Raw genomic sequence first — 27,500 nt, forward strand, 5'->3', positions numbered from 1 at the left:
GCTTCATGGTGATGTCGGTGCGCTCCATCTCCCACTTGTCGTAGTTGGGCGACACGCCGTAGATGGTGGGCTTGTTGCGCTTGGGCGCCGGGTAGTGCAGCGTGGTGATGAGGCCATCGGCCACAGTGGAGTGGTGGTGCACCAGCTCGGCCAGCGTGTTGAAGCGGCTCTCCGAGGAGACGTACAGCTGAAAGAGCAAGAGGTTGATGTTGAATGAAAAAGAAAATGTTTTTAAAAAGACACCGTCTGACTGAACTGTAACCTTGCCAAGGTAAACAGTGTCGCTGTCAACCTGTGTGGCACATTTTTGATTTTTGTAAACGATTGAAAAAACTTTTATACAATTACAGGACAAAGAAACACACCGAACAGCAGCTTTAAAGGTCTACTGAAATGAGATTTTCTTATTTAAACGGGGAGAGCAGGTCCATTCTATGTGTCATACTTGATCATTTCGCGATATTGCCTTATTTTTGCTGAAAGGATTTAGTAGAGAACATTGACGATAAAGTTCGCAACTTTTCGTCGCTAATAAAAAAGCCTTGCCTGTACCGGAAGTAGCAGACGATGTGCGCGTGACGTCACGGGTTGTAGGGCTCCTCACATCTGAACATTGTTTATAATGTTTATTCATAGTCATCATTGTCACCGACGTCCCACTGGCTGTGAGTTTTCCTTGCCCTTATGTGGGCCTACCGAGGATGTCGTAGTGGTTCGTGTTGTGGTTTGTGCAGCCCTTTGAGGCACTAGTGATTTAGGGCTATATAAGTAAACATTGATTGATTGATTGATTGAATCTGAGCCTCCAGCAGCAAAAGCTATTTTGACCGAGAAAGCGACAATTTCCCCATTAATTTGAGCAAGGATGAAAGATTTGTGGATGAGGATATTGAGAGTAAAGGACTGGGATTTTTTTTTTAAATAAATAAAAGTAAAAAAAAAAAAAGGCGATTGCAGATGTTATTACACATATTTACTATGATAATTCTGGAAAATCCTTTATCTGCCCATTGTGTTAGTGTTTTAGTGAGATTAAATAGTACCTAAAGTCAGAGGGGTGTGGCCACGGGTACGTGTGTTCACCCAGTGTCTCTGAGGCAAGTCACGCTGCTGGAAGCTCCGCTGATGTCGGCGGTAAGAGCCGACTTATTACCACAATTTTCTCACCGAAAACTGCTGGTTGACATTTTGGTGGGGATCCATGTTCGCTTGACCGCTCTGATCCATAGTAATGCTTCGCCTTCGGGAATTTTAAACAATGAAACACCGACTGTGTTTGTGTGGCTAAAGGCTAAAAGCTCCCCACCTCCATCTTTCTACTTTGACTTCTCCATTATTAAGTGAACAAATTGCAAAAGATTCAGCAACACAGATGTCCAGAATACTGTGTAATTATGCGATTAAAGCAGACTACTTATAGCTTGGATTGGGCTGGAAAATAATGTCCGCTACAACCCGAGACGTCAAACGCACGAGTCATCATACGAGTCATCATACCGCGACGTTTTCAACACGACACTTGGCGGGAAATATAAAATTGCAATTTAGTCAACTAAAAAGGCCGTATTGGCATGTGTTGCAATGTTAATATTTCATCATTGATGTATAAACTATCAGACTGCGTAGTCAGTAATAGTGGGTTTCAGTCGGCCTTTAATACCATAGTCATCATCACTGTATGTTTTCAAGGGTGGCGTTCAGGTCAAAAGTGGCGAAAAAAACATCAAATTTCAAACAGTCGTCCTCCTATGACAGAAGTGCTCCGTCTTTATTAGCAAAAAAACCAATCAAAGATCCTTTAATGCAGTGTTTTTCAACCACAGTGTGCCGTGAGATACAGTCTGTTGTGCCGTTGGCCCGTGGGAGATTATCTGATTTCACATATTTGGGTTAAAAACATTTTTTGCAAACCAGTAATTATAGTCTGCAAATGATGTGTTGTTGTTGGGAGCTCGGCAGAGTAACCGTGTAATACTCTTCCATATCAGTAGGTGGCAGACGGTAGCTAATTGCTTTGTAAATGCAGGTAAAAAGGTGTCTTATGCTTAAACCAAAAATAAACAAAAGGTGAGTGCCCTTAAGAAAAGGCATTGGAGCTTAGGGAAGGCTATGCAAAATTAAACTAAAACTGAACTGGCTTCAAAGTAAACGAAAACAGGACGCTGGACGACAGCAAAAACTTACTGTGGAGCAAAGACGGCTTCTAAAATGTACATCTGAACATGACATGAAAATGAACAATGTCCCAACAAAGAAGGATAGAAACAACTGAAATATTCTTGATTGCTAAAACAAAGTAGATGTGGGAAATATAAGACATGAAACTGCTACAGGAAAATACCAAACAAAGAGAAAAACCCACCAAAACAGGAGCACAAGACAAGAAGTAAAACAGTACACACAGGAAAACAGCAAAAAAGTCCAAATAAGTCAGGGTGTGATGTGACAGGTGGTGACAGTACACCTACTTTGAGACAAGAGCTATAGTGATGCATGCTTGGTTATGGTTTAAAGTCATATCCAACAACTGCGACAATGACTTTTAACTGTCAACTGAATTTATGATTTCTGCTGGTGGTGTGCCTGCGGATTTTTTCAACGCAAAAAAATGTGCCGTGGCTCAAAAAAGGTTGAAAAACACTGCTCTAATTGACAGAAACACTTTGCCATTTTCAAGGGGTACTGGAGAAATACGTGTCAAAGATCTCTCATTTAACAGGAGCGCTTAGGTGTTTTTAAAGGACCTGAACAAAAATATGAGTCAAAAATCCTCTATGGGGCAGAATGACTGATGTTTTGAAGGACTTACTACAAATATGCAAGTCAAAGATCCTCTGTATCAGTGGTTCTCAGTTGGGGGTACACGTACCCCTGGGGGTACTTGAAGGTATGCCAAGGGGTACGTGAGATTTTTAAAAAATATTTTAAAAATAGCAACAATTCAAAAATCCTTTATAAATATATTTATTGAATGATACTTCAACAAAATATAAATGTAAGTTCATAAACTGTGAAAAAAAGATACAACAATTCAGTGTTGACAGCTAAATTTTTTGTGGACATGTTCCATAAATATTGATGTCAAAGATTTATTTTTTTGTGAAGAAACGTTAAGAATTAAATTGATGAATCCAGATGGATCTCTATTACAATCCCCAAAGAAGGCACTTTAAGTTGGTGATTACTTCTATGTGTAGAAATCTTTTTTTATAATTGAAACACTTGTTTATTTTTCAACAAGTTTTCAGTTATTTTTATATCTTTTTTTCCAAAAAGTTCAAGAAAGACCACAACAAATGAGAAATATTTTGCACTGTTACACAATTTAAGAAAATCAGAAACTGATGACATAGTGCTGTATTTTACTTCCTTATCTCTTTTTTTTCAGCCAAAAATGCTTTGCTCTGATTAGGGGGTACTTGAATTAAAAAAATTATCACAGAGGGTACAGCACTGAAAAAAGGTTGAGAACCACTGCTCTATATAAAAGGTCTTTAAAAGGGGTCCACCACCCCTAAGAGGCCCAAAGAGACACTGCAGGGGGGTCATGAAATGTTGATTTACATTTTTTCTAAAATGTATTTCTTTGTATTCCCACTAGAAATTTCCCACAAAATATAAATGTCTTCAGATACACAATATTTTTAAAATAGTGGAACGACCACCATACTTACTGTGCCTTGCAGGTTTGCAATAAAACCATGAATAAATCAATCAATCAATCAATGTTTACTTATATAGCCCTAAATCACTAGTGTCTCAAAGGGCTGCACAAACCACTACGACATACTCGGTAGGCCCACATAAGGGCAAGGAAAACTCACACCCAGTGGGATATCGGTGACAATAATGACCCAGTGGGACGTCGGTGACAATGATGACTATGAGAACCTTGGAGAGGAGGAAAGCAATGGATGTCGAGCGGGTCTAACATGATACTGTGAAAGTTCAATCCATAATGGATCCAACACAGTCGCGAGAGTCCAGTCCAAAGCGGATCCAACACAGCAGCGAGAGTCCCGTTCACAGCGGACTATGTATGTGTATGTATGTATGTGTATGTGTGTGTATGTATATGTATGTATGTATGTATGTGTATGTATATGTATGTATGTATGTGTATGTGTGTATGTATGTATGTATGTATGTGTATGTATGTGTGTGTGTGTGTGTGTATGTATGTATGTATGTATGTAAGTTCAATCCATAATGGATCCAACACAGTCGCGAGAGTCCAGTCCAAAGCGGATCCAACACAGCAGCGAGAGTCCCGTTCACAGCGGAGCCAGCAGGAAACCACCCCAAGCGGAGGCGGATCAGCAGCGCAGAGATGTCCCCAGCCGATAATTAATAATAATATTATAATTATGTTACAATAGATAGAAATTAGTGCGCTTGTTGCCAGTTAGCTGTGCCAAACTGTATTATTTGAATATCTTAGTATTACATAATCACAAGGTACCTTTAGGATCAGTTTAATTTAAAGGCCTACTGAAACCCACTACTACCGACCACGCAGTCTGATAGTTTGTATATCAATGATAAAATCTTAACATTGCAACACATGCCAATACAGCCTTTTTAGTTTACTAAATTGAAATTTGCCGGGACTTTTTTCTTGAAAACGTCGCGTAATGATGACGTGTACGCGTGACGTCACGGGCTGTTATGAATATGAGCGCTGCGCACACACACAGCTAAAAGTCGTCTGCTTTAACGGCATAATTACACAGTATTTTGGACATCTGTGTTGCTGAATCTTTTGCAATTTGTTCAATTTATATTGGAGAAGTCAAAGTAGAAAGACAGAGTTGGGAAGCGTTAGCCTTTAGCCACACAAACACACGGTGATTCCTTGTTTAAAATTCACGGACGTGAAACTTTACTGTGGATCACAGCGAACATGGATCCCAACCGAATGTCAACCAGCAGGTTTCGGTGAGAAAACTGTGGTTAAAAAGTCGCCTCTTACCGGATATCAGCTGAGCTTGCGCCGTCCATACAGCTGCCGTCGACTTCCCCGAGACACTGCACGTCAACACCCGGCCGTGGACGTACACTTCCGACTATCAGGTACTGTTTAACTCACTAAAACATTAGCAACACAAGGGATTTCCCAGAATTATCCTAGTAAATGTCTCAAAAAACATAAGAATCCGTCTCAATCGCGTTTTTTTTTTTTTCTAGTCCGTCACTATCAATATCTTCAAACACGAATCTTTCATCCTCGCTCAAATTAATGGGGAAATTGTCGTTTTCTCGGTCTGAATAGCTTTTTTGTTGGAGGCTCCCATTAAAATCAATGTAAATATATGAGGAGCCATCAACATGTGATGTCATTGTCTGCGACTTCCGGTAGAGGCAGGGCTTTTCTCCAGTTGCGAACTTTATCGTGGATGTTCTCTACTAAATCCTTTCAGCAAAAATATGGCAATATCGCGAAATGATCAAGTATGACACATAGAACGGACCTACTATCCCCGTTTAAAGAAGAAAATCTCATTTCAATAGGCCTTTAAAAACACAATTTTATCCCAGGTTTACCGTCCGTCTCTTTATCAGTTTGGGGTTACTCAGCCTGGAAAATGTTGAAGACCCCTTGCTCTATATGACAGGAGTGCTTTGCAGTTTTTTAGAAATGCACTAATAATAGATCCTCTAAATCAGCAGTCCTTAACCTTTTTGACCTCGGGGCCCGACTTTTCCACGACAGAGAGGCCCGAATTAGTAATCTTACTCTTGATTTTAATTGTATTCAGTAATTATATTTGACCTACTTAAGTTTACATTGTGTGTTGATCACAAATATTATCAAGGCTCAGGTCAGGCCGGTTACAAAAAAAAATACTAATCAAATATACTACAAAAGAAGGAACTCATAAAAATAGATATGTATATAGGATTGTGCTAAAACAAATACATTCTCAATAAATTAATAAAAAATAGTGATTAAATAAACTGTCAATACAGTTGAAGTGCAAATTAAAATAAAGCTTCACCATTTTAGTCAATGGTTTTGCACTTAATGTTGCACTTTTTATACGTAGAAAAAAGAAAAGCTTTGTCATTTTATTTAATCTGAGCAACAACTTGAGGCAGTTTAATGTGGATTAGCGTGGGCAGAATTATTATAGTGTTCCCAATGTTAAAAGGATATAGCCATTGTTTACAAATTTGTTAATAAATAACCCAAAAATTAATATTTTGTTGTTTCTTTACTGTACCGAAAATGAACCGAACCGGGACCTCTACACCGAGGTACGTACCGAACCGACTTTTTTGTGTACCGTTGCACCCCTACTTGTTTACAAAAAATATTATCTCCTACGGCACACCAGACTGTATCTCACAGCACACTAGTGTGCTGCGGCACAGTGGTTGTAAAACCCTGCTTTATGTGGCAGAGTGCTTTGCAATCTTTAGAACTGTACTGTGAAAACACTGATCAAAGATCCTCTTAAAGGCCTACTGAAATCCGCTACTACCGACCACGCAGTCTGATAGTTTATATATCAATGATGAAATATTAACATTGCAACACATGCCGATACGGCCTTTTTAGTTTACTAAATTGCAATTTTAAATTTCTTGCAAAGTATCCTGTTGAAAACGTCAGTATGGTAACTCGTATGATGGCGCGTGACGCCTCGGAGTGTAGCGGACATTTTTTTCCAGCCCGATCCAAGCTATAAGTAGTCTGCTTTAATCGCATAATTACACAGTATTCTGGACATCTGTGTTGCTGAATCTTTTGCAATTTGTTCAATTAATAATGGAGACGTCAAAGAAGAAAGATGTAGGTGGGGAGCGGTGTATTGCAGCTGCCTTTAGCAACACAAACACTGCTGGTGTTTCCTTGTTTACATTCCCAAAGGTCAAGCTTCACTATGGAACAGAGCGGTCAAGCGAACATGGTTCCCGACCACGTCAACCGGCAGGTTTCGGCGAGAAAATGGTGGTAATAAGTCGGCTCTTACCGAAGACATGAGCGGAGCTTGCGTCCTCCTGCGGCTGCGGACTCTCTTACCTCCTCTCACCGGAGACAATGGCGGTCACCACACCCGTAGCCACACCCCTCCGACTTTCAGGTACCATATAATCTCACTAAAACAGTAGTAACACAATAAGCAGTTAAGGGATTTTCCAGAATTATCCTGGTAAATGTGTTTAATAACATCTGAACCGCTCCCACTGCCCTATTTTTTTTTCCTAGTCCTTCACTCTCACTATCCTCATCCATGAATCTTTCATCCTCGCTCAAATTAATGTGGAAATCGTAGGTTTCTCGGTCCGAATCTCTCTCGCTGCTGGTGGCCATGATTGTAAACAATGTGAGGATGTGAGGAGCTCCACAACCCGTGACGTCACGCGCACATCGTCTGCTACTTCTGGTACAGGCAAGGCTTTTTTATTAGCGACCAAAAGTTGCGAACTTTATCGTCAATGTGCTCTACAAAATCCTTTTAGCAAAAATATGGCAATATCGCGAAAGGATCAAGTATGACACATAGGATGGACCTGCTATCCCTGTTTAAATAAGAAAATCTCATTTCAGTAGGCCTTCAATGACAAAAATCCCTTCATGTTTAAGGAATTGTGTACAAAAATGTGAATAAAAAAATCCTTTAAATCAGTGGTGGGACGGTTTCGTTTTTGGGTTGCAAAGAAATGTTCTGGTTTATCTTCTGAACATCTTATTTTGTGACATTCTATCACACTTGATTGTTCCTTCTCCATTATTTCACGCTGTTATGGTAATGTTGCTGCTCTGTATGACAGGGTCAATTTCCATTCATCCATTTTCTACCGCTTGTCCCAGAGTGAGCGGAGTTTGTTTTCTGAACAGCCCGCCCAAAAACAGATGCAAAAGCATATTTTTACATGGTAATATATCATATTGTAGGTCTTCATTACACTTTGCTTTCATATTTTGCTGTTTTTTTTACATTTTTGTTATGTTTTACTTGGTCTGAGAAGTCAAAGAGGAGCGACGTTCATATGTTGTAAATATTCAATCAATCAATCAATCAATGTTTACTTATATAGCCCTAAATCACTAGTGTCTCAAAGGGCTGCACAAACCACTACGACATCCTCGGTAGGCCCACATAAGGGCAAGGAAAACTCACACCCAGTGGGACATCGGTGACAATGATGACTATGAGAACCTTGGAGAGGAGGAAAGCAATGGATGTCGAGCGGGTCTAACATGATACTGTGAAAGTTCAATCCATAATGGATCCAACACAGTCGCGAGAGTCCAGTCCAAAGCGGATCCAACACAGCAGCGAGAGTCCCGTTCATAGCGGAGCCAGCAGGAAACCATCCCAAGAGGAGGCGGATCAGCAGCGCAGAGATGTCCCGAGCCGATACACAGGCAAGCAGTACATGGCCACCGGATCGGACCGGACCCCCTCCACAAGGGAGAGTGGGACATAGAAGAAAAAGAAAAGAAACGGCAGATCAACTGGTCTAAAAAGGGAGTCTATTTAAAGGCTAGAGTATACAAATGAGTTTTAAGGTGAGACTTAAATGCTTCTACTGAGGTGGCATCTCGAACTGTTACCGGGAGGGCATTCCAGAGTACTGGAGCCCGAACGGAAAACGCTCTATAGCCCGCAAACTTTTTTTGGGCTTTGGGAATCACTTTAGGGAATCGTGTTTTTTTGTCCGTAGTTAATATTGTAAATCCCACTTTCTTTATTTTAATGTGCATGTTGAGTGTCCCATTCAGTAAAAAACTGTAAAATTCCATTTCATTTTTATGAGGTGCTCTATTATAACGTTTTTAGAACTCTATCCAACATTGTGACTTTTGGTATTCGTGTTCCTGAAAAAAGGGACCCAAACATACATAGTGTACAGCAGATTTTTACAGCTAAATGTGTACCGGTACATATTATTTATGCACACATACACATTGGCCCGCCCAGACACATTCTCTCAATGTGGCCCCCAACTCAAAATATTTGCCAAGCTCTGCTGCAACACATTATTTGTTACACCAATATTTTCCTATGAGAATGATGGTTGTGAAGTCATGAGAAATGTGAGGCTGATGGATCGTGTTGGAGCGTAAAAGTGGAACTTTAGTCCACAAGACCGTGTGTCAGGGCGCTGGTGGAGAAGACTCGGTGGACACACTCTTTTCCATTGTCCAAGTCTTACATAAGCCTGGAAAACGATTTTGCTCTACAATCTGCTCGTTGCATTGCAAAAAAGAAAAACAACAACCTGAATGTCGTGAAAAGCACTCGAAGGATTCAATGGTCACTTAGCTCTGGCAGCATAACCAGAAAATGAGAAGTTGTTAAGCAGCTGTTTAGGCCACCGTCAGAGTCCGTCACCAAGAAACAAAAGTGGGAGGAGCCTCACGGGGCGAGAGTGCGGAGGTAATCTCTAATTATTAGAGAAGTCCAGCAAACCTGACCCCTGAATTTGTGGCTCTCGGTGGGAACACAATACAAAGCTGTGTGTGTGTGCCTGTGTGTGTGTGTGTGTGTGTGTGTGTGCCTGTATGTGTGTGTGTGTTTTAGCATGGGCGTCAGTGTCTGCTGGTCATTATGTGCAGCACAGTGGTGCTTAGAGGCATTCTTGTCATTGCTCGGGCTCTTCCTCAAGCCAATGCTGCATCACAGGCGGCCAGCAGGGTTACGCAGCTGCTTCTGGGCCGGGTAGTTAAACACTATATACTGTAATCCTACACCAACACAGTGAGTCGGCATAGATGTAAATTAAGGGCTTTATTATCGAGTTACTTGACCAACGTCGGGCTTGGACTAGTAACGGGTCAAACGATACTGAAGCACCGATGCCTAACGAAACACGAGAAATGATAGCTGTGTCTCTCCTGTTTCAGAAAAAAAACAGCTGCCTTGTTATTTAAATACCAAGCACCTAATTAACAGTGTTTATCAGGAAGCGTTTCTTCTGGCTCATAATAACTAAAAAAGCTTGGACTAAATGAAATCAGAAGAGGGGCGTCTTCATTGTTCATCTAAATTAAATTAAAAAATGAAATACGAATAATTTTGATCTCATAGCATCAAATAAGGTAAATGTTATTTTCTTCTTTACTTTTTGGCTCATTGACGATAGTTGCACGTTTACATATCATTAGAAAGACAATTATTTGTACATATTTGTCCATCCCATCCCGAGTGTCCCTGGTTCAAATCCCACCTAGTACCAACCTCGTCACGTCCGTTGTGTCCTGAGCAAGACACTTCACCCTTGCTCCTGATGGCTGTTGGTTGGCGCCTTGCATGGCAGCTCCCTCCATCAGTGTGTGAATGTGTGTGAATGGGTAAATGTGGAAGTAGTGTCAAAGCGCTTTGAGTACCTTGAAGGTAGAAAAGCGCTATACAAGTACAACCCATTTACCATCCATCCTTTTCCTACCGCTTATTCCCTTTGGGGTCGCAGGTGCCTATCTCAGCTACAATCGGGCGGAAGGCGTGATACACCCTGGACAAGCCGCCACCTCATAGCAGGGCCAACAAAGATAGACAGACCACATTCACACACTAGGGCCAATTTAGTGTTGCCAATCAACTTATTCCCAGGTGCATGTCTTTGGAAGTGGGAGGAAGCCGGAGTACCCGGAGGGAACCCACGCAGTCACGGGGAGAACATGCAAACTCCACACAGAAAGGTCCCGAGCCCGGGATTGAACCCTGACTACTCAGGACCTTCGTATTGTGAGGCAGACGCACTAACCCCTCTGCCACCGTGAAGCCCTGTACATATTTGTACATATCCTACTTGCTGATGTTGCTGTGATTGTTGTGTTTTCTGTTGTTGTTTTTGTCTCCCTGTCTAATCCCCCTGTTGTCCCCACAATTTCCCCCTCGGTCTTCCTTTTCTTCTCTTTCTATCCCCTCCTGCTGCGGCCCGGCTGCACCAAATGACAATACAAATACATTTAATAAAGTCAAATAAAAATAAGGCAACAAGAAAAGTATCCTACACTTCTCTTTTGTAAAGTAAATCTGAACAGCCGCTTTGGACATCTACATCAACTATATGATTTGCCTGAGAAGCTGGACAGGACAAAAAAAATTCAAAATGAAATTTGCTTAATTTTGCAAAATTTTTGCTTTGCTTTCAGTCACTTTTTGTAAAAGATTAAAACTTTGTATTTAGTGCTGTCAAACCATACATTTTTTCAATCATATGAATTACACTTTTGCATTTTAATTAATTGCGATTAATCCCAGTAAAAATTACCTGCATGCAAAATTAGAATAACTTTTTTTTTGTACTGTCAGAGCGTCATACAGGCACATATTTAATGTTAATTTGAATGCACTTAATTTTTTTGTTCGAAACCCACAGGCAGTTTTATCTAAAGTACCATCAGGGTGTATTTAGAGCATCATCTATGAGGAGGAGGCGACTTGCCCAGGGTGTACCCCACCTTCAGCCTGAATGCACCTGAGATAGGCTCCAGCACCCCCCCGCAACCCCAAAAGGGACAGCAGTAGAAAATGGATGGATGGATTTGCTAGCAAATGAGTCCATATTAGAATTTTTTTCTGGAAACCATAAAAGGTTGTGTCCTCCGGAACAAAGAGGAAAAGAACCATTTGGATTGTTATTGGCGCAAAATTCAAAAGCCAGCATCTGTGATGGTGTGGGGGTGTATTAGTGCCCAAGGCATGGGTAACTTACACATCTGTGAAGGCACCGTTAATGCTGAAAGGTACATACAGGTTTTGGAGCGACGTCATCATGGACGCCCCTGCTTATTTCAGCAAGACAATGCCAAGGCACATATTACAACAGCGTGGCTTCTTAGTGAAAGAGTGCGGGTACTAGACTGGCCTGCCTGTAGTCCAGACCGGTCTCACATTGAAATTGTGTGGCGCAATATGGAGACTAAAATACTGTTAAAAATTTTGAACAACTTCAGCTGTACATCAAGCAAGAACGGGAAATAATTCCACCTAATAAGCTTCAAAAATGTGTCTCCTCATTTCCCAAACGTTTACTGAGTGTTTTGATTGATTGATTGAAACTTTTCTTAGTAGATTGCACAGTATAGTACATATTCCATACAATTGACCACTACATGGCAACACCCGAATAAGTTTTTCAACGTGTTTAAGTCGGGGTCCGCGTAAATCAATTCATGTTGTTAAAAGGAAAGGCAATGTAACACAGTGGTAAAAATGCCCCTGTGCCAACTTTTTTGCAATGTGTTGCTCCCATTAAATTCTAAGTTAATGATTATTTGCAAAAAAAAGTAAGTTTCTCAGTTCGAACATTAAATATCTTGTCTTTACAGTTCATTCAATTGAATATAAGTTGAAAAGGATTCGCAAATCATTGCATTTTGTTTTTATTTACAAATTACACAACGTGCTAACTTACTGGTTTTGGGTTTTGTACTTTTATGGCTATTGTGTAATTTCCTAGATTGGCACAACTTTTGTATGCAATTAAAGTGGATCTGTTTTATTTTATATGTGGTGTTATTGTTATGTATTGTGTTGCTCGCAGGCAGTTAATATTTTTTTGCATGATTATTTGTTAATACTTTTGTATTGTTTATATTAATATGTGAAGAAATATATAATGACTGCTATGGTTTGATTTGAAGCCGAGTTATTTTGACTTTCTTGTATGCCATAATAGCTAAATGGACTAGCCAAAGCAGAGGTGAGTGGAGCCAAGCCGAGCAATGTGCAGTAAAAAAAAAGCAGAAACAGTGCTAGATACAATAAATTTGGACCGTCCGCCACAAATAGATTTTGCAGTACCAATTAAACTGCACAAAAAGAACAGTAGGTCACTAACCCAAATTCCTCCCTCCAACTGATGGTGCAAACAACAAAAAAGTTGACACATATGGAAGACACGATGCAACCTTATCCACTGCACATCACACATCAAAATAATCGCCTATGCATGAACATACATGCAAAATTACACCCCATCTACACACCGCAGGGCATGCTGCTTAACCCGCGGTACTCTTTGCTGCACTATGTTTAGCATGTAACCACACAACTCTTGACTAGCGACAAATCTTGTGATTTTTTTCCTAGTCTAATTGGAACCTTATGGGGACTGACATGCAAGCACGAAAAGCTCTTTTCACCCCTAAAAACGTTAAATTCACGTTTGCAACACTTAAAAAGGAAAAAGCGACAGAAGAAGGCTTATGTATTTCGGAAGATATTAGTGTTGTTCCTATAAGTCAAGGCCAGTTATACAAATTGGACAATGACATCTAGCGCCGGTTCCAAAAAAAGTACAGTGGAACTTCAATTCGCGAACACCTCTATTTGCAACCTTTTTGGTTTACGGATCTTTGCATCAGGCCAAATGGACCATGTCTCAGTGTAAGAACGCTTCATTCATTCATTCATTTATTTATTGTGTGCCGCTGGAAGCCTTAGGGTGCTGCTATTTTGATGACATCACTTCCTGTACACATAGGCGTGGACCTTTTTGGAGAGGAAGCACCCCCATATCACGTACTGTTTACACAGTCATTAATCGGTCGCCACTCTTCAGTGCTTCAGCCTGACTTTCTTTTTTTTGGCTAATCGCCAAGTTTTGTCTATTTTGATTATTCAATATGGATCCAAAGTAGAGATGTCCGATAATGGCTTTTTTGCCGATATCCGATATTGTCCAACTCTTAATTACCGATTCTGATATCAACCGATACCAATATATATATAATCGTGGAATTACCACATTATTATGCATAATTTTGTTGTGATTCTCCGCTGGATGCATTAAACAATGTAACAAGGTTTTCCCCCCAAAAAATCAACTCAAGTTATGGAAACAAATGCCGACATGGCACTGCCATATTTATTATTGTAGTCACAAAGTGCATTATTTTTTAACAGGCCTTAAAACAGTAGCTTGGAATTGGGGACATGCTCTCCCAGAGAGCGCATGAGGAGGTTGAGGTGGGAAGGGTTGGGGGGGGGGTGTATATTGTAGCGTCCCGGAAGAGTTAGTGCTGCAAGGGTTTCTGGGTTTTGGTTCTGTTGTGTTTATGTTGTGTTACTGTGCGGATGTTCTCCCAAAATGGGTTTGTCATTCTTGTTTGGTGTGGGTTCACAGTGTGGCGCATATTTGTAACAGTGTTAAAGTTGTTTGTACGGCCACCCTCAGTCTGACCTGTTTGGCTGTTGCGCAAGTATGCCTTGCATTCACTTGTGTGTGTGAAAAGCCGTAGATATTATGTGATTGGACTGGCACGCAAAGGCAGTCCTATTAAGGTTTATTGGCGCTCTGTACTTCTCCCTACGTCCGTGTACACAGCGGCGTTTTAAAATGTCATACATTTTACTTTTTGAAACAGATACTGATAATTTACGATATTACATTTTAAAACATTTATAAACCGATATTATCGGCAGTCCAATATCTAGTCCGAAGACAAATACATCCTAGAAAGAAGGAGGGATTCGCTGTGGACTTGAAAAAGACTATGTGCGTGGTGTGCGCCAATAATGTCAACATCGTTGGTCACCACAGACACTTTTCAGAGTGCCGCCTAAAACAAGGCACGCTGAACAGATTACTGGTGCAGCGAGGACCAAGCCAAGCCCAGCCTGGTCGAAGTGAGACCTACAAAAGTGGAAGAGAACCCCGAAAGAAGAGGGACTCCCCCTTCGGCTTTAGAGCAGTGACACACTGCCGCTTCCGCTCCTCCGTTCTACCTTCGCCTTGTCTATGCATTCATCTCCTCTTGTTGCTTGCATGCAACAAATATTCGCCGACACAAGGTAAAAAAGGATTTTATTTTATTTTTTTACTGTAGCAACATGGTTGTTAATGTTTTTGAGAGCACCAAATAGACTGTCCTGTGTGCGCATTAGTTGGCAGTTGAGCTTACCACTGATGTTGTATTGTTGAGGTATAATACTGTAAAGAGATTGTTGATGCATTACCCCTTTGTTTGATATATTTAAATGGTATATACACCTAATACTATCTTCAAAGTGTGCATATTTTTACTAAAATAAGGACTTTAGTGTTTCCCACAGGTCAGGCATCTATTTGTGGTGGTGTGGTCGGGCGGCGAGGTGGGGGTGTGGGGGGCAGCGGCGGCGGCGATGACCAAGAAGAACCCGGAGTTGGAATATGATTTCAACACTTTATGTACATATTTATATACATATTTATACAATATGTAACTACAAGCTCTATTCACAGGCAGAGTCCCATTGCTTTTATGAGCGGTCGAGCGAGTCAAAAGCCGGAAAAAATATATATATATATGTGAAGTGAAGTGAATTATATTTATATAGCGCTTTTTCTCTAGTGAGTCAAAGCGCTTTACATAGTGAAAACCAATATCTAAGTTACATTTAAACCAGTGTGGGTGGCACTGGGAGCAGGTGGGTAAAGTGTTTTGCCCAAGGACACAACGGCAGTATCTAGGATGGCGGAGGTGGGGATCGAACCTGCAACCCTCAAGTTGCTGGCACGGCCACTCTACCAACCGAGCTCTATATATATATATATATATGTATATATATATATATATATATATATTTTTTTTTAATTATTTATTTATTTGATTTTTTTTTATTTGCGGCGGCCGTAATTCTTTCGTGGCGGGCCGCCACAAATAAATGAATGTGTGGGAAACCCTGGACTTTTGTCAAGGCCAGAACTAATCATTCATGTTTACATTGTTTCCTATGGAGAACTCTGCTTCACAATACAAACTTTTTAGGTTTACATACCAGTGTTTGTTATGGAAACAAATGGCAACATTACAAGGTACCACAAAGATTATTGGGAGCGTTCGTCATCAGGTTAATCCATTGTTATTTGGGGCGTAACGGTATTATAAATACCGCGGAACTTCGGTATTAAAATCATATCAATTATACTGTGACATGGAACGGTATACAATGAAACCTTAGTCAGTGTAGTTTTTTTGTTGGCACTTTAGAATTGGCCGATCTGGAAGTAAACTGCATCTACGAAAATTCCCTGCGTAGCTCAAGTGTGCGAAGTCTGTGTGTCGGAGCTCGTAAAGGAGAGGGACTCCGGAAGTTTTTATTCAAATCTACACAAAACTTTTTGAGTTATGTTGCTAACAGATAGATAAACAAACCCTGGAGAAAACACAAACTCTTTGGTCTGTGTATACTGCAATGCAAAATCACCGCCTTCGTCTGGATTGTTTCCAAAACGACACATAAAGCCGGTCAAAAGTTGTGATGTTTTAATGGCCATTTTTTCCGATAGCATTGAATCAACCCCTGGTTTTGAATTGATTTGTTATAAACATTTAAAGTAGGAAAAGCACGCAAAAAAAATTGGTGTCACTGCACTGCAGTGAACACAAGTAATATGAGAAGCTATACTTGATAAACCACCACCCGGAAAATATATTTGACACCAAGGAGGCCAAGCAACAATTTGAGGTATTTACATTATTTAACGTTAAATCGTCGGCTAACTTTTCTGAGAATCAGCATTTTCCAAAGTGATATAAGATGTCTATTACAAAGGACACGGTTTCCCTGAAGTTAAAAGTTGAAAGACACTATCGTGAACGTTATTATTTTACATTTGTTACACTGGATGTTTATATTGTCGGCTTAAAGACAGTCAACTGAAAGTATATTTAAAATATACATTACAGGCCAAAAGTTAGGACACACCTTCTCATTCGATGCGTTTTCTTTTTTTTTCATGTCTATTTACATTGTAGATTATCACTGAAGGCATCAAAACGGTAGGTCCTGAGTTCAAACTCTAGCCGAGTTATACCAAAAACTATAAAAGGAGGGGAATTGTGCATACACAATCATTTAGTAATATAAATAGTAAAAAAAAAATTACTATTTATATCACTGTATCAGGGGCTTCACGGTGGAAGAGGGGTTAGTGCGTCTGCCTCACAATACGAAGTTCCTGCAGTCCTGGGTTCAAATCCAGGCTCGGGATCTTCCTGTGTGGAGTTTGCATGTTCTCCCCGTGAATGCGTGGGTTCCCTCCGGGTATTCCGGCTTCCTCCCACTTCCAAAGACATGCACCTGGGGATAGGTTGATTGGCAACACTAAATTGGCCCTAGTGTGTGAATGTGAGTGTGAATGTTGTCTGTCTATCTGTGTTGGCCCTGCGATGAGGTGGTGACTTGTCCAGGGTATACCCCGCCTTCCGCCCGATTGTAGCTGAGATAGGCGCCATCGCCCCCCGTGACCCCAAAAAAGGGAATAAGCGGTAGAAAATTGATGGATGGATTACTATATCAGACTATAAGTCGCAGTTTTTTTCATAGTTTGGCCAGGGGTGCGACTTATACTCAGGAGCGACTTATGTGTGAAATTATTAACACATATTTTACGTTAACATACCAGGCACCTTCTCAGTTGGTTATTTATGCCTCATATAACGTACACTTATTCAGCCTGTTGTTCACTATTCTTTATTTATTTTAAATTGCCTTTCAAATGTCTATTCTTTGTGTTGGGTTTTATCAAATACATTTCCCCAAAAATGCGACTTATACTCCAGTGCGACTTATATATGTTTTTTTTTTTCCTTCTTTATTATGCATTTTCGGCAGGTGCGACTTATACTCCGAAATATACGGTATCCACACACACGCATATATACATACATATATGCATATATATATACATATACACATATAAAATTATTGCGCATTATAGTCCGAAAAAATAAAAAGACATGGTACATGAGGACATGAAGGACACTTTGTGCTCACTCAGGCCTGTTTAAGGCCTTATTGATCAGAATTCATGATTAGAACATTATGTTTGTGTTCAATTATTGTAAGTCTGTTTGATCCTTAACATTCTTGCCACTTCATTGTAACACTAACATGTTTAAGTCTTTTTTTGTTTGTTTGTTTTGGACATGGGCTTCACGGTGGAAGAGGGGTTAGTGCGTCTGCCTCACAATACGAAGGTCCTGCAGTCCTGGGTTCAAATCCGGGCTCGGGATCTTTCTGTGTGGATTTTGCATGTTCTCCCCGTGAACGCGTGGGTTCCCTCCGGGTACTCCGGCTTCCTCCCACCTCCAAAGACATGCACCTGGGGATAGGTTGATTGGCAACACTAAATTGGCCCTAGTGTGTGAATGTGAGTGTGAATGTTGTCTGTCTATCTGTGTTGGCCCTATGATGAGGTGGCGACTTGTCCAGGGTGTACCCCGCCTTCCACCTGATTGTAGCTGAGCTAGGCGCCAGCACCCCCCGCGACCCCGTAAGGGAGAAAGCGGTAGAAAATGGATGGATGGATGTTTTGGACATATACCACAATAATATCGTACCCTGGCCTAATACAGTGATAATATTGTACCATGAGATTTTAAAAACGTTACATCCCTCATTATTATTGTCGGGCATTTCATTTTAGGGACGCCTACCTTGCCGTCCGAAGCGGTGTTGATCCTGTAGTGGTAGACTCTGCCCTCGTAGCGCAGGGAAATAGACCTCTGGCCGGGGCTGCTTTCGCTCTCGCGCACCAGGAAGCTCCCGTTAATGCCCGAGCTGAGCAGGTACTCGGCGGCGTTGCGCGACACGGGCCCGTGGTACCAGCTGTGCTTCTCCAGGCTGTTGACAGGGGTGATGTAGTTGGACGGCACCCAGCCCTGGCCATTCTTGGTCTGCGCCTCGCACCACTCCCCATTGTGGTTGTAGCCCAGCACCCGCAGCTTCTCGCCTACAAACACATACAAAGACTTCTCAAAAACTGTATGGCATTCGTTTGAAAATGATAAGCAATATACCGTATTGGCACGGATAAAAACAACAGGTCATCTTTAGTGGTCTTGAAATTTATACATGCAAACAAAACGGTGGCGTCAAACAACTCCCCAAGCAAGTTTCAGCATTTCTTCCTGTCACTCACGCCAGAGTCTTACTTTGGCGTGAGATTTTTGCATCCTAGCATTGCACTTTGACATTAAATGCTAAGACGGCTGTGACTTCAAAAGTTCGATCTTAAAACAAATTGTCACACAGGCAGGTCTCAAGATAATTCCCCAGCAGATGTCCTCTCTTTCCTTCCTCTGTTTGTGAGACCGATATATATTGTTTTACAGCGTGGTCTTAAAAAGAGAACTGTGTACAGAAACGCGTGTGAGGAAGTGAGATCTGTAGTTGAAATCATGGATAAGGAAAGAGACGCAAATGGCGTCTAAAGTGCAATGTTTCACCCGAAGCTCTTTTTTTTATTGGCCCTATGCATATTCAGAAAATTATTGATGAGATACATTATTAGATATTACTGAAATAATAATTTGCTTTGTCACCTAAAACACAAAAGGTAAAATGTGGATGTTTCTGTCAGATAGCTTAGCATTTATTGACTTACACTGGATTGCACTGCAAAAACTAAAATCTAAGTAAGATTAAATATCTCAAATAAGGGTGATATTTGCATAGTTTCTGTCTGATAATATAATTATTCTAACTCAGCAGGTTTTAATTTGTTTAATGTGTTTTGGTCCTAAATGATCTCAGTAAGATATTACAGCTTGTTGCTGAGATTTAATGACCTATATTGATTAAAACATGCTTGAAACTAGAATATCAAGTGTTGCAAAGTTGTGTCATCAACACTCACAAGTATAAAACTACTTTTTTAAAGTAATAATTTCTTATTTCAAGCATGAAAAAAAAATCATGACTTTCACACAATTGTGTCTTATATCAAAACAGATGACAGCCAAATGGACTTTGCTGTTTTATTTTCAATGAAACAATAAAAATATACGTACTCATATAGTAATGTAGTTGTTATTAGTGAGAATATACTTGTTTTAAGGTATTTTTGGGTTCATTGAGGTTAGCTGATTTTACTTGTTTTGGAAAGTCTTGAGAAGCCAAATTTTCTTGTTCTTTTGGCAGATAATTTTGCTTAGTTCAAATAAAATACCCCTCATTTTTGTATTTTTTATTCTTGTTTTTGAACACTGACTTTTTGCAGTGTGGTTTTAGCATCTTTAGAGTACAAAATATATATTCCTAGGGTTGTCAACGAAATCTATTTTCAAATTATAATGATTTTTTTTTAAGATATGTCCTGTCCAGACACTTGTTGAAGTAGATGCCAATATCTGCTGTGCAGATATATTTAAAAAAAAAAGAGAAGTGTGTTATATTTCTCTTGTTGTTTTATTTGTATTCGACTTTATTAAATGTTTGGGTTGAATTTTGTTAAACAAATCCAATTTTCTTTTAAGTCATATAAAAAATGGTCACAGCTGTTTATTTTCTGAAGCAATGTAGTTAATAATTGGGTTGGCACCCAATTTTGATGAAAAAGTATTGATTCTGAATTAAGAATCAATTTTGAATAGAGAATCGATTCTGAATCAAACTGTTTCGAATCAAAATTTGATTCTGAATCTGATCATTACCCCCAAGAATCAAATTGAATTGTGTGCTGCCCAAAGATGCACAGCTCTATATATTAGGGTTGCACAAGAAATAGGCTGATATGAAGAATTAAAACATCACACTGACAATATGAAAAAATAGCTCTTATGAGCGATGAAAAAAAAACAGCGCAAGATTACATGCACTGTGGGTGGGTTAGGTTGAGCAAATAAAGCGGCAAATAAAGCGCTGGTTTTCTTTTTTCTCTTGCTGTTTAACCTGAACTAATTCAATGTAAACAAAAACGGCGTCGATCGTGATGGAATTCTTCACTCACTGTTTAAGAGAAAGACTTTTTCCGAGCTATATGCACCAAAGGGGGAAAAACCTCAAACCTCATTAGCCACCTGAAACTCTGGCATGGCTGTGACTGTGTCTTGAAAGCTAACAAAAACGCCTATGCTGCTAAGGAAGGGTTGTTCCCGTCACCGCCAGTTTTCAAAATAGCAAACGATTTGTCAAAGGTGACCTAAGTGCACAAACTACATAAATCAGAATGTAAAAAAAAAAGATGGATACAGATATCGGATATTGTTATGGGTCTTGAGAAACAGTACATAATTATTATTCTTATTTCTTATTTACCGATGATTGTCACACACACACTTGGTGTGGCGAAATTATTCTCTGCATTTGACCCATCACCCTTGATCACACCCTGGGAGGTGAGGGGAGCAGTGGGCAGCAGCGGCAGCCGCGCCCGAGAATCATTTTTGGCGATTTAACCCCCAAATGGTGTCAGAATTAAAAAATATTGTGTCTCCCTAAAATGTATACATTTTTCATGTGGTGTCCTTGGTGGAAACAGTTCATCAATCTTGTTCCACTTATCCAAAGTTGGGTCGCGGGGGCAGTAGACTTAGCAGAGAAGCCCAGACTCCCCTCTCCCAAGCTACTTGGTCCAGCGCCGACTGGGGGAGACCGAGGCGTTCCCAGGCCAGCTGGGAGACATAGTCTCTCTATCGTGTCCTGGGTCTTCCCCGTGGTGTCCTGCCGCGCCCTAAACCCCTCCCCAGGGAGGCGTCAGGGGGGCATTCTGACCAGATGTCTCTACTTGTGTAAGAGCAGCAGCTTTACTCTGAGCTACTCCCAAATGACAGAGTTTACTAATTTCTGCCGCTTATAACCGTGATCTTGTCCTTTCGGTCATAATCCAAAGCTCATGACCATAGGTGAGAATAAGAGCATGGATCGACTGGTAAATTGAGAGCTTTGCATTCCGGCTCAGCTCCTTTTTCACCACACTGGACCGATGCAGGGTCCGCATCACAGATCCGCCTGTCGAGCTCATGATCTACTCTTCCCTCACTGGTGAACAAGACTCTAAGGCAGGGGTCGGGAACCTTTTTGGCTGAAGGAGCCATGAAAGCCAAATATTTTAAAATGTATTTCCGTGAGAGCCATATAATAGTTTTTAACAATGAATGTAACTACATGCCTGCATTTTTTTAGTAAGACCAACATTTTTAGAGTATTGTAGGTCTCTTATTCTTTTTAATTACATTGTTATTCTGAAGCTAACCAATAATAAATCAAATACTTCTCATCATGAATGCGACTTCTTGAACAGGTGCGGTAGAAAGCGGATATTTTGACACTGTGATTACCAGCGTAATTATGTAGGTAGGTAAGTATTGTTAGAGCCCAAGTACAACACAACTTTGTTGATTGACTGATTGATTTGATTAGACAAACAAACAGTGTTTAGGGTCACAGAACAGCTATGGGGAGAAAAAAAAACTCCAGAGCAAAGCATATATACGTATCACAACATACATCTCCAGACTTGCAACAGAGGGGAGGGAGTGGGGGGCTATGGTGGTGGGCTGCAGCTCTTCAGGCACTGCCCAGTTGTCCATCACCCCTAAGGGATTCGCATCAAGGGCGTTGGATGAATTATTCATTACTTATCGTGTTAAGCAATGTCAGCTAAGATTTATCTTGAGAGCCAGATGCAGTCATCAAAAGAGCCACAGGTTCCCTACCCCTGGTCTAAGGTACTTGAACTCCTCCACTTGGGGCAGGATATCCTCCCCAACTCGGAAATGGCACTCCACCATTTTCCGGGCGGGAACCACGGACTCGTACTTGGAAGTGCAGATTTGGACACTCATGCTCTAAATTGTGATCAGTCACTTGATATAAAACTGAGAGGGACTTTCTGTTGTGAATTAGCACTACTATACAAAAAAAAAAAGATGTATTCCTTACCTTTAGTAATGCTGAGTGTGTTGTCGCCACTGGCCACAAAGTCGTAGAGCGCCACAAACAGGTTGGGGTCATTCTCGCTGGGTCCGGCCAACAGGTTCTCTTTGGAATTCCAGCGGGCCGCTTCGCTCAGACCTTGACCCTCTAAGTCCGGCCTCTGGAGAGCTTCTGGAAAAACCCCAAAATAAAGAAATCTTAATGTATACATGGCCACAATGCGAGGAAGTGTCCTTATGCATTTGTAGAGGCTGGTATGCAACAGGATTGTTGAACACAGTTCTCCCTTTGTCTAGCTTTGTTTACACATATATGCTGAGTTTTTACACTCTCCTTCACAAGCAGGTCATCAGCTGTTTGATCCCACGGGCTGATTTGGAGTAATAAACCTGGGTCACGTGACATGCAGTTCTCCAGCTGTCTGCATAACTTTTCATTTCCTGGATTATGACCGCTTAGTTTTCATTTCCGCGACTACTACCTGGGTAACTAGCACACATCGGGCCGTGGGAATGTATCTCGGCGTTGAGTTTTCACTTAGAGGTTCTTGAAAAAAACTTGCACGTTTGACCCCAGCAACAAAAAATATCAGCTTCCCAAAAACTGCTGTACAAACACCATATATTAATATTGTTCCACTTTTTTTGCAGACAATATTTTAAGAGTTTAAAATTACATTGGCTAGAAATACTGTACACTTAAACATTATCCAGAATTTTGAACATCAGTATGTTTGCAAAACTAATTTTTTTTAATTGATGAAGACAACAAGGTTAATTTCCATAAATATATATTTTGAAGAAGTATTGGATCATTCTTATGACCTGAGGGAGGTCATTGATTTGCAGAATCCTTGATTTCAGGTTCCCTAAAACTGCCCCATTTTTTTTTTTTAACACTTTAAACCAGTCAGTTTAAAACTACATCAACTCGAAATACTGTACACTTAAACATTATCCAGCATTTTGAACATCAGTACTTTTACACATTTCAACTTGTTTAACTGATGAAAACAACAGGGTAAATTTCCATAAAAATATATTTTGAAGAAGTATTTGAACATTGTTATGACCTGAAGGAGGTCACTGATTTGCAGAATCAATGATTTCAGGTTCCCAAAAACTGCTAAAAAAAGTATCTTTTTTTAACACTTTAAACCAGTCAGTCTTTAAAATACTTATTTTCAAAAACATAGATATCAAAAATGTATTATTTGTTTTTTGACTATGTTTAGATTATTTGTTTAAGAAAAATAATGAAATATTTTGTTATTGTTACTAGGCCCTAAGATGTCTCAATGGTTGGCAACAACATTGATTTTCGTTCATTGTTACTTCTTCTACAGTGTCGGATTTTAAACCAAAGACTGCCAGGTTCCTAAAAACATTGCACATATATTACTTATTCTAATCTTTTTCCATTTTAAACGAGTGAATCTTTAAAAATACCTCTACTAGAAATACACACATTGAATGTTAATGGTACTTGCAGAAATTTAGAAGTTTAAAAAGTTGTATATTTACAAAACTCCAGTTTTTTCTTTCAAAATCAGAAATAAAAGAAAATGAAACCACACGCGCAAATTGAAATTTTACAAAGGACGACGCAATGAGCTCACACGATATTGCTGGATGCGCTCAAAAAGTATTTGTACACACACTAAAATATTTTCAGCAAATTTTATTTACAATAACTAAAATACTTTCCATAGCAGAAGAAACATTAGGTATTGTTCTGGCTTCAGTAATTAAATATGTTTAACTTCTTCTGTTCAAGCTGTTGTTTGTAATGGGGAAAAATTGGTCTTGTATTCATGTTAGCTAGGTGGCAATTAGCACACCAGAAAAAAGGAGTATTACCATAAAGTTTTGCAAAGTGCGGCAATCAATCATGGTTTTACGATGATTAAAATTTTAAAAAGGTAATACTAACTGTCAAGAATTTTACAATGTTTTTTTCTTTTTAGGGTAATTTGTCGTCAGAAATTTAATTTTGGATGGGTTTTTTTTTTTTAAACGAATGACCTGAAACTCCAAAATTCAATGGCATTAAATATCCACAAGATCTTGACACGTTCCCATCTTTTATGTTCTGATAATTACAAATTACAATAACATAATTACAAATGATGCAGCCATTAAACAGACTGCAGTGAATTTCAAATAAGGGGGAGTCTTTGAGAAACAACAGAGTGAAAGAAACTCTGAACAGCAGTTTCGCCAAAACCTATGCAGCTGTTGTCACATATGTTTGGAAAGAATGTTAGCTCCGCCCCTTCAACAACGCACACACAGTGGCACATGTAGCATTCTTTCTGCAACAAGCCAGAGCAGCTCTAGGTTTCACAGCTTTAAGAAAAAACGGTCAATGAACTAACAATTTATTGGTGCTAACCTAAAAAGACGGAATCACCTACACTGCGAGGCTAGGGTTTCTCTGCAAAAGAAGGCAGCCATGCATGTGCATAATCAAAATTCCAGGGGGGGATTTTTTTTTTCTCCCTCCACCGTGTTTATAATGGAAGGACAAAAGGATATATTGTGTTTCATGACGAGAATGCAAGAAATGGCACGCAGGGGACTTGAAAACTCTTCTATGTATTCTCCTGACATTTGCTTTTAGTCTAACCCAAATCAACCCTAGGATATCACATATAGTCGACATAAAAGAAAATAGATTCAGGTTTGTTTTTTTGGACACTGAGTTTCAAAGGAGACGACAACTTTGTGTAAACGGCTTCAGTCAAAAAGTATGATAAGCTTGACTAAGGAATGTGCCACTCTGTGATAAAGAGAACCGACTCAGCACTCAGGATATGGAAGGCCAAATATCACCTTTGATGACAACAAGCCAGGATGAAGCCTCTTCGGATTTTCGCTTGAGTACTCGCAAGCTCCACAGGACGAAAACAACAAAATACTGTGTGAGCTAAAAATGAATCAGATCGAATTGTTGAAGGTGTCTGCGGATGTTCTCATTCACCCAGGTCATTGTATTCTCTGGGCATTTAATCCATCGCAACAGGACTGTTTGGTTTGTCTTGGAAGACGGTTCACCTCTCATCCAGTAGGCATCATCAGTTCCTGCTCAGACTTAGATTGGTCAGATCTAGACTTAGACTTAGGTTGGTGAGATATAGTCTAGCGGCAGGTGCCAAAATCCCAAATATTTTTTACTCCAAAACCAAGAGGTTGGGCCTGGGAAAGGATGCGTCAGCCCTAGTGTAGTGAGATAAACAACTGTTGAAATGACAGTAATCCTACTGCCAATGCCAATGACAGTCATTCCAGCGTTTACCCGTTTCTCCCCTTTTTTAAGGGGCGCCGGAAGTTTTCAGACCTCTTAGCGATCCTTTTCTGTCTCTCTGTAATGTTTGTATGATCTTGAACGGGACTGTGCTGAAAATCTTAATTTCCTTTCGGGGATTATTAAAAGTAATTCTGATTCTGAGGTGTATTGTGTGGCAGAACGATCGCTGTGGATCGACCACTATCAGCCCAAAAAAGTTGGACTCATCCACGTTAGCATTCATTGTTGGTGGCACTCTAAACCAGGGATTATCTACTGGAATGTTTGGGTGCCACATTTCCAGAAAGTTTAGACCACAGGGGGCCTGATTTCTCTTTAGTTATCACTTACTATGTTCCCATGCACTAAATTAGTCTGATTTCTCAAACAGTTTGTTTGTATTTTCACACTTACATGTGAAGTCCAAGTGTCCATGCACACTCTCAACGCCATGTGCCTCCCGTACACTGGGGGGCGCTTATTTAATTTTAACGCGGATAACTGAATTACTCTTCCGGTTGAACTACGACGTCACACTAGGATTTGCAAATCCTTACAACTTGTTTTAAGGGATGTCCGCTGTAATATTGGCACAAATTACAAATATTACGTCTCTAATGGCTATGCTGATGTTAAATAGCAGACAGCATCAAGAAATGATCTACTACCGAAAATGTATGGAGTCGGGTGCAAAGAAAGGCAAGGGAAGAGTTTTTTTTAAAGGAATATTTGGATAAAAACCATTAAAAAAACAAATTTGAATGTCTCACAGTTCATTCAAAATGTTATTTGGATTGATGGAAGGAGTTTTAAATTTGAAAGGAAAAGACCATTCGTGCCCTGACTGATATCCAGAGGAAGGTTGCTATTGTTCTGGACTATCTTGCTAGTTGTGCCGAAAGTTAATCATTGGGCTTGCACAAATTGATTATTCATCTTTAATATACCGGCTTTTTTATCTTCCATCTCATTTGTATTTTGTTCAGGAGTCCGAACAAAATATTTTCTTAGCTACTTCTTAAATAAATCTCCGGGTTTTCTTTTCTATCATCGATGCACTTGAAAATGTTCTGTTCTTTTAATTTGTGATGCAAATAAAAAATCTCCTCTTCATTACAATTGTTACTGTTTAATGGAATGGTATCTGCTTCCGGGTTGTATCCCGGGCATTTAGACCGGCGCATGCGCGATACGAAGGGTCCTCTCCGACCGTACACACCTCCTCCATAGAGCTGGTTTCCAATCGCATAATCCAGGTTTGTTAGTCCGACTTTTCCAAAAATCATACCCGACCAGATTAAGGTGTTTCCATGGGCTTATTTAAAGCCAAATTATTTGAGAAATCGGACTAATTTAGTGCATGGACATGTCTTATTTTGTTAAATTCATACAGTACATACATAATGATACATAATACAGTCGACACTTAATTTTGGTTTATTTATTTTGCCAGAGTTACATGAGCGCTCTGCTGTTTTTCAAGATGTTCTTCAAAAAAAGTTAGTCAAAGATCACCTCAATGACAGCACTGTGGTGTTCTTAAGAATCTGCTGCTAAAATGTAGGGCCCTTGCAAGTTTTTTTTAACTGAACGGGGGTTCAGTTG

At 40.0% G+C, this 27,500-nt stretch overlaps 1 protein-coding gene across 3 annotated transcripts in view; it reads right to left on the bottom strand.

Annotated features, from left to right (window-relative positions):
• The window catches only part of abl1 (c-abl oncogene 1, non-receptor tyrosine kinase), a 105,958-nt gene that overhangs the window by 7,739 nt on the left and 70,719 nt on the right, over positions 1-27,500 (bottom strand). For all 3 annotated transcript variants that reach the window (XM_061875669.1, XM_061875670.1, XM_061875671.1), the window contains 3 exons: positions 22,614-22,778; positions 18,386-18,681; positions 1-187 (listed from right to left, as the gene is read on the bottom strand). The exon at positions 1-187 is cut by the window's left edge and continues 86 nt beyond it. In XM_061875669.1, the coding sequence (XP_061731653.1) occupies positions 1-187; positions 18,386-18,681; positions 22,614-22,778 (648 nt within the window). The remainder of the gene's footprint in view (positions 188-18,385; positions 18,682-22,613; positions 22,779-27,500) is intronic.

Source organism: Nerophis ophidion, linkage group LG17 (genome assembly GCF_033978795.1).
Source record: "Nerophis ophidion isolate RoL-2023_Sa linkage group LG17, RoL_Noph_v1.0, whole genome shotgun sequence".
Lineage (NCBI taxonomy): Eukaryota > Metazoa > Chordata > Actinopteri > Syngnathiformes > Syngnathidae > Nerophis > Nerophis ophidion.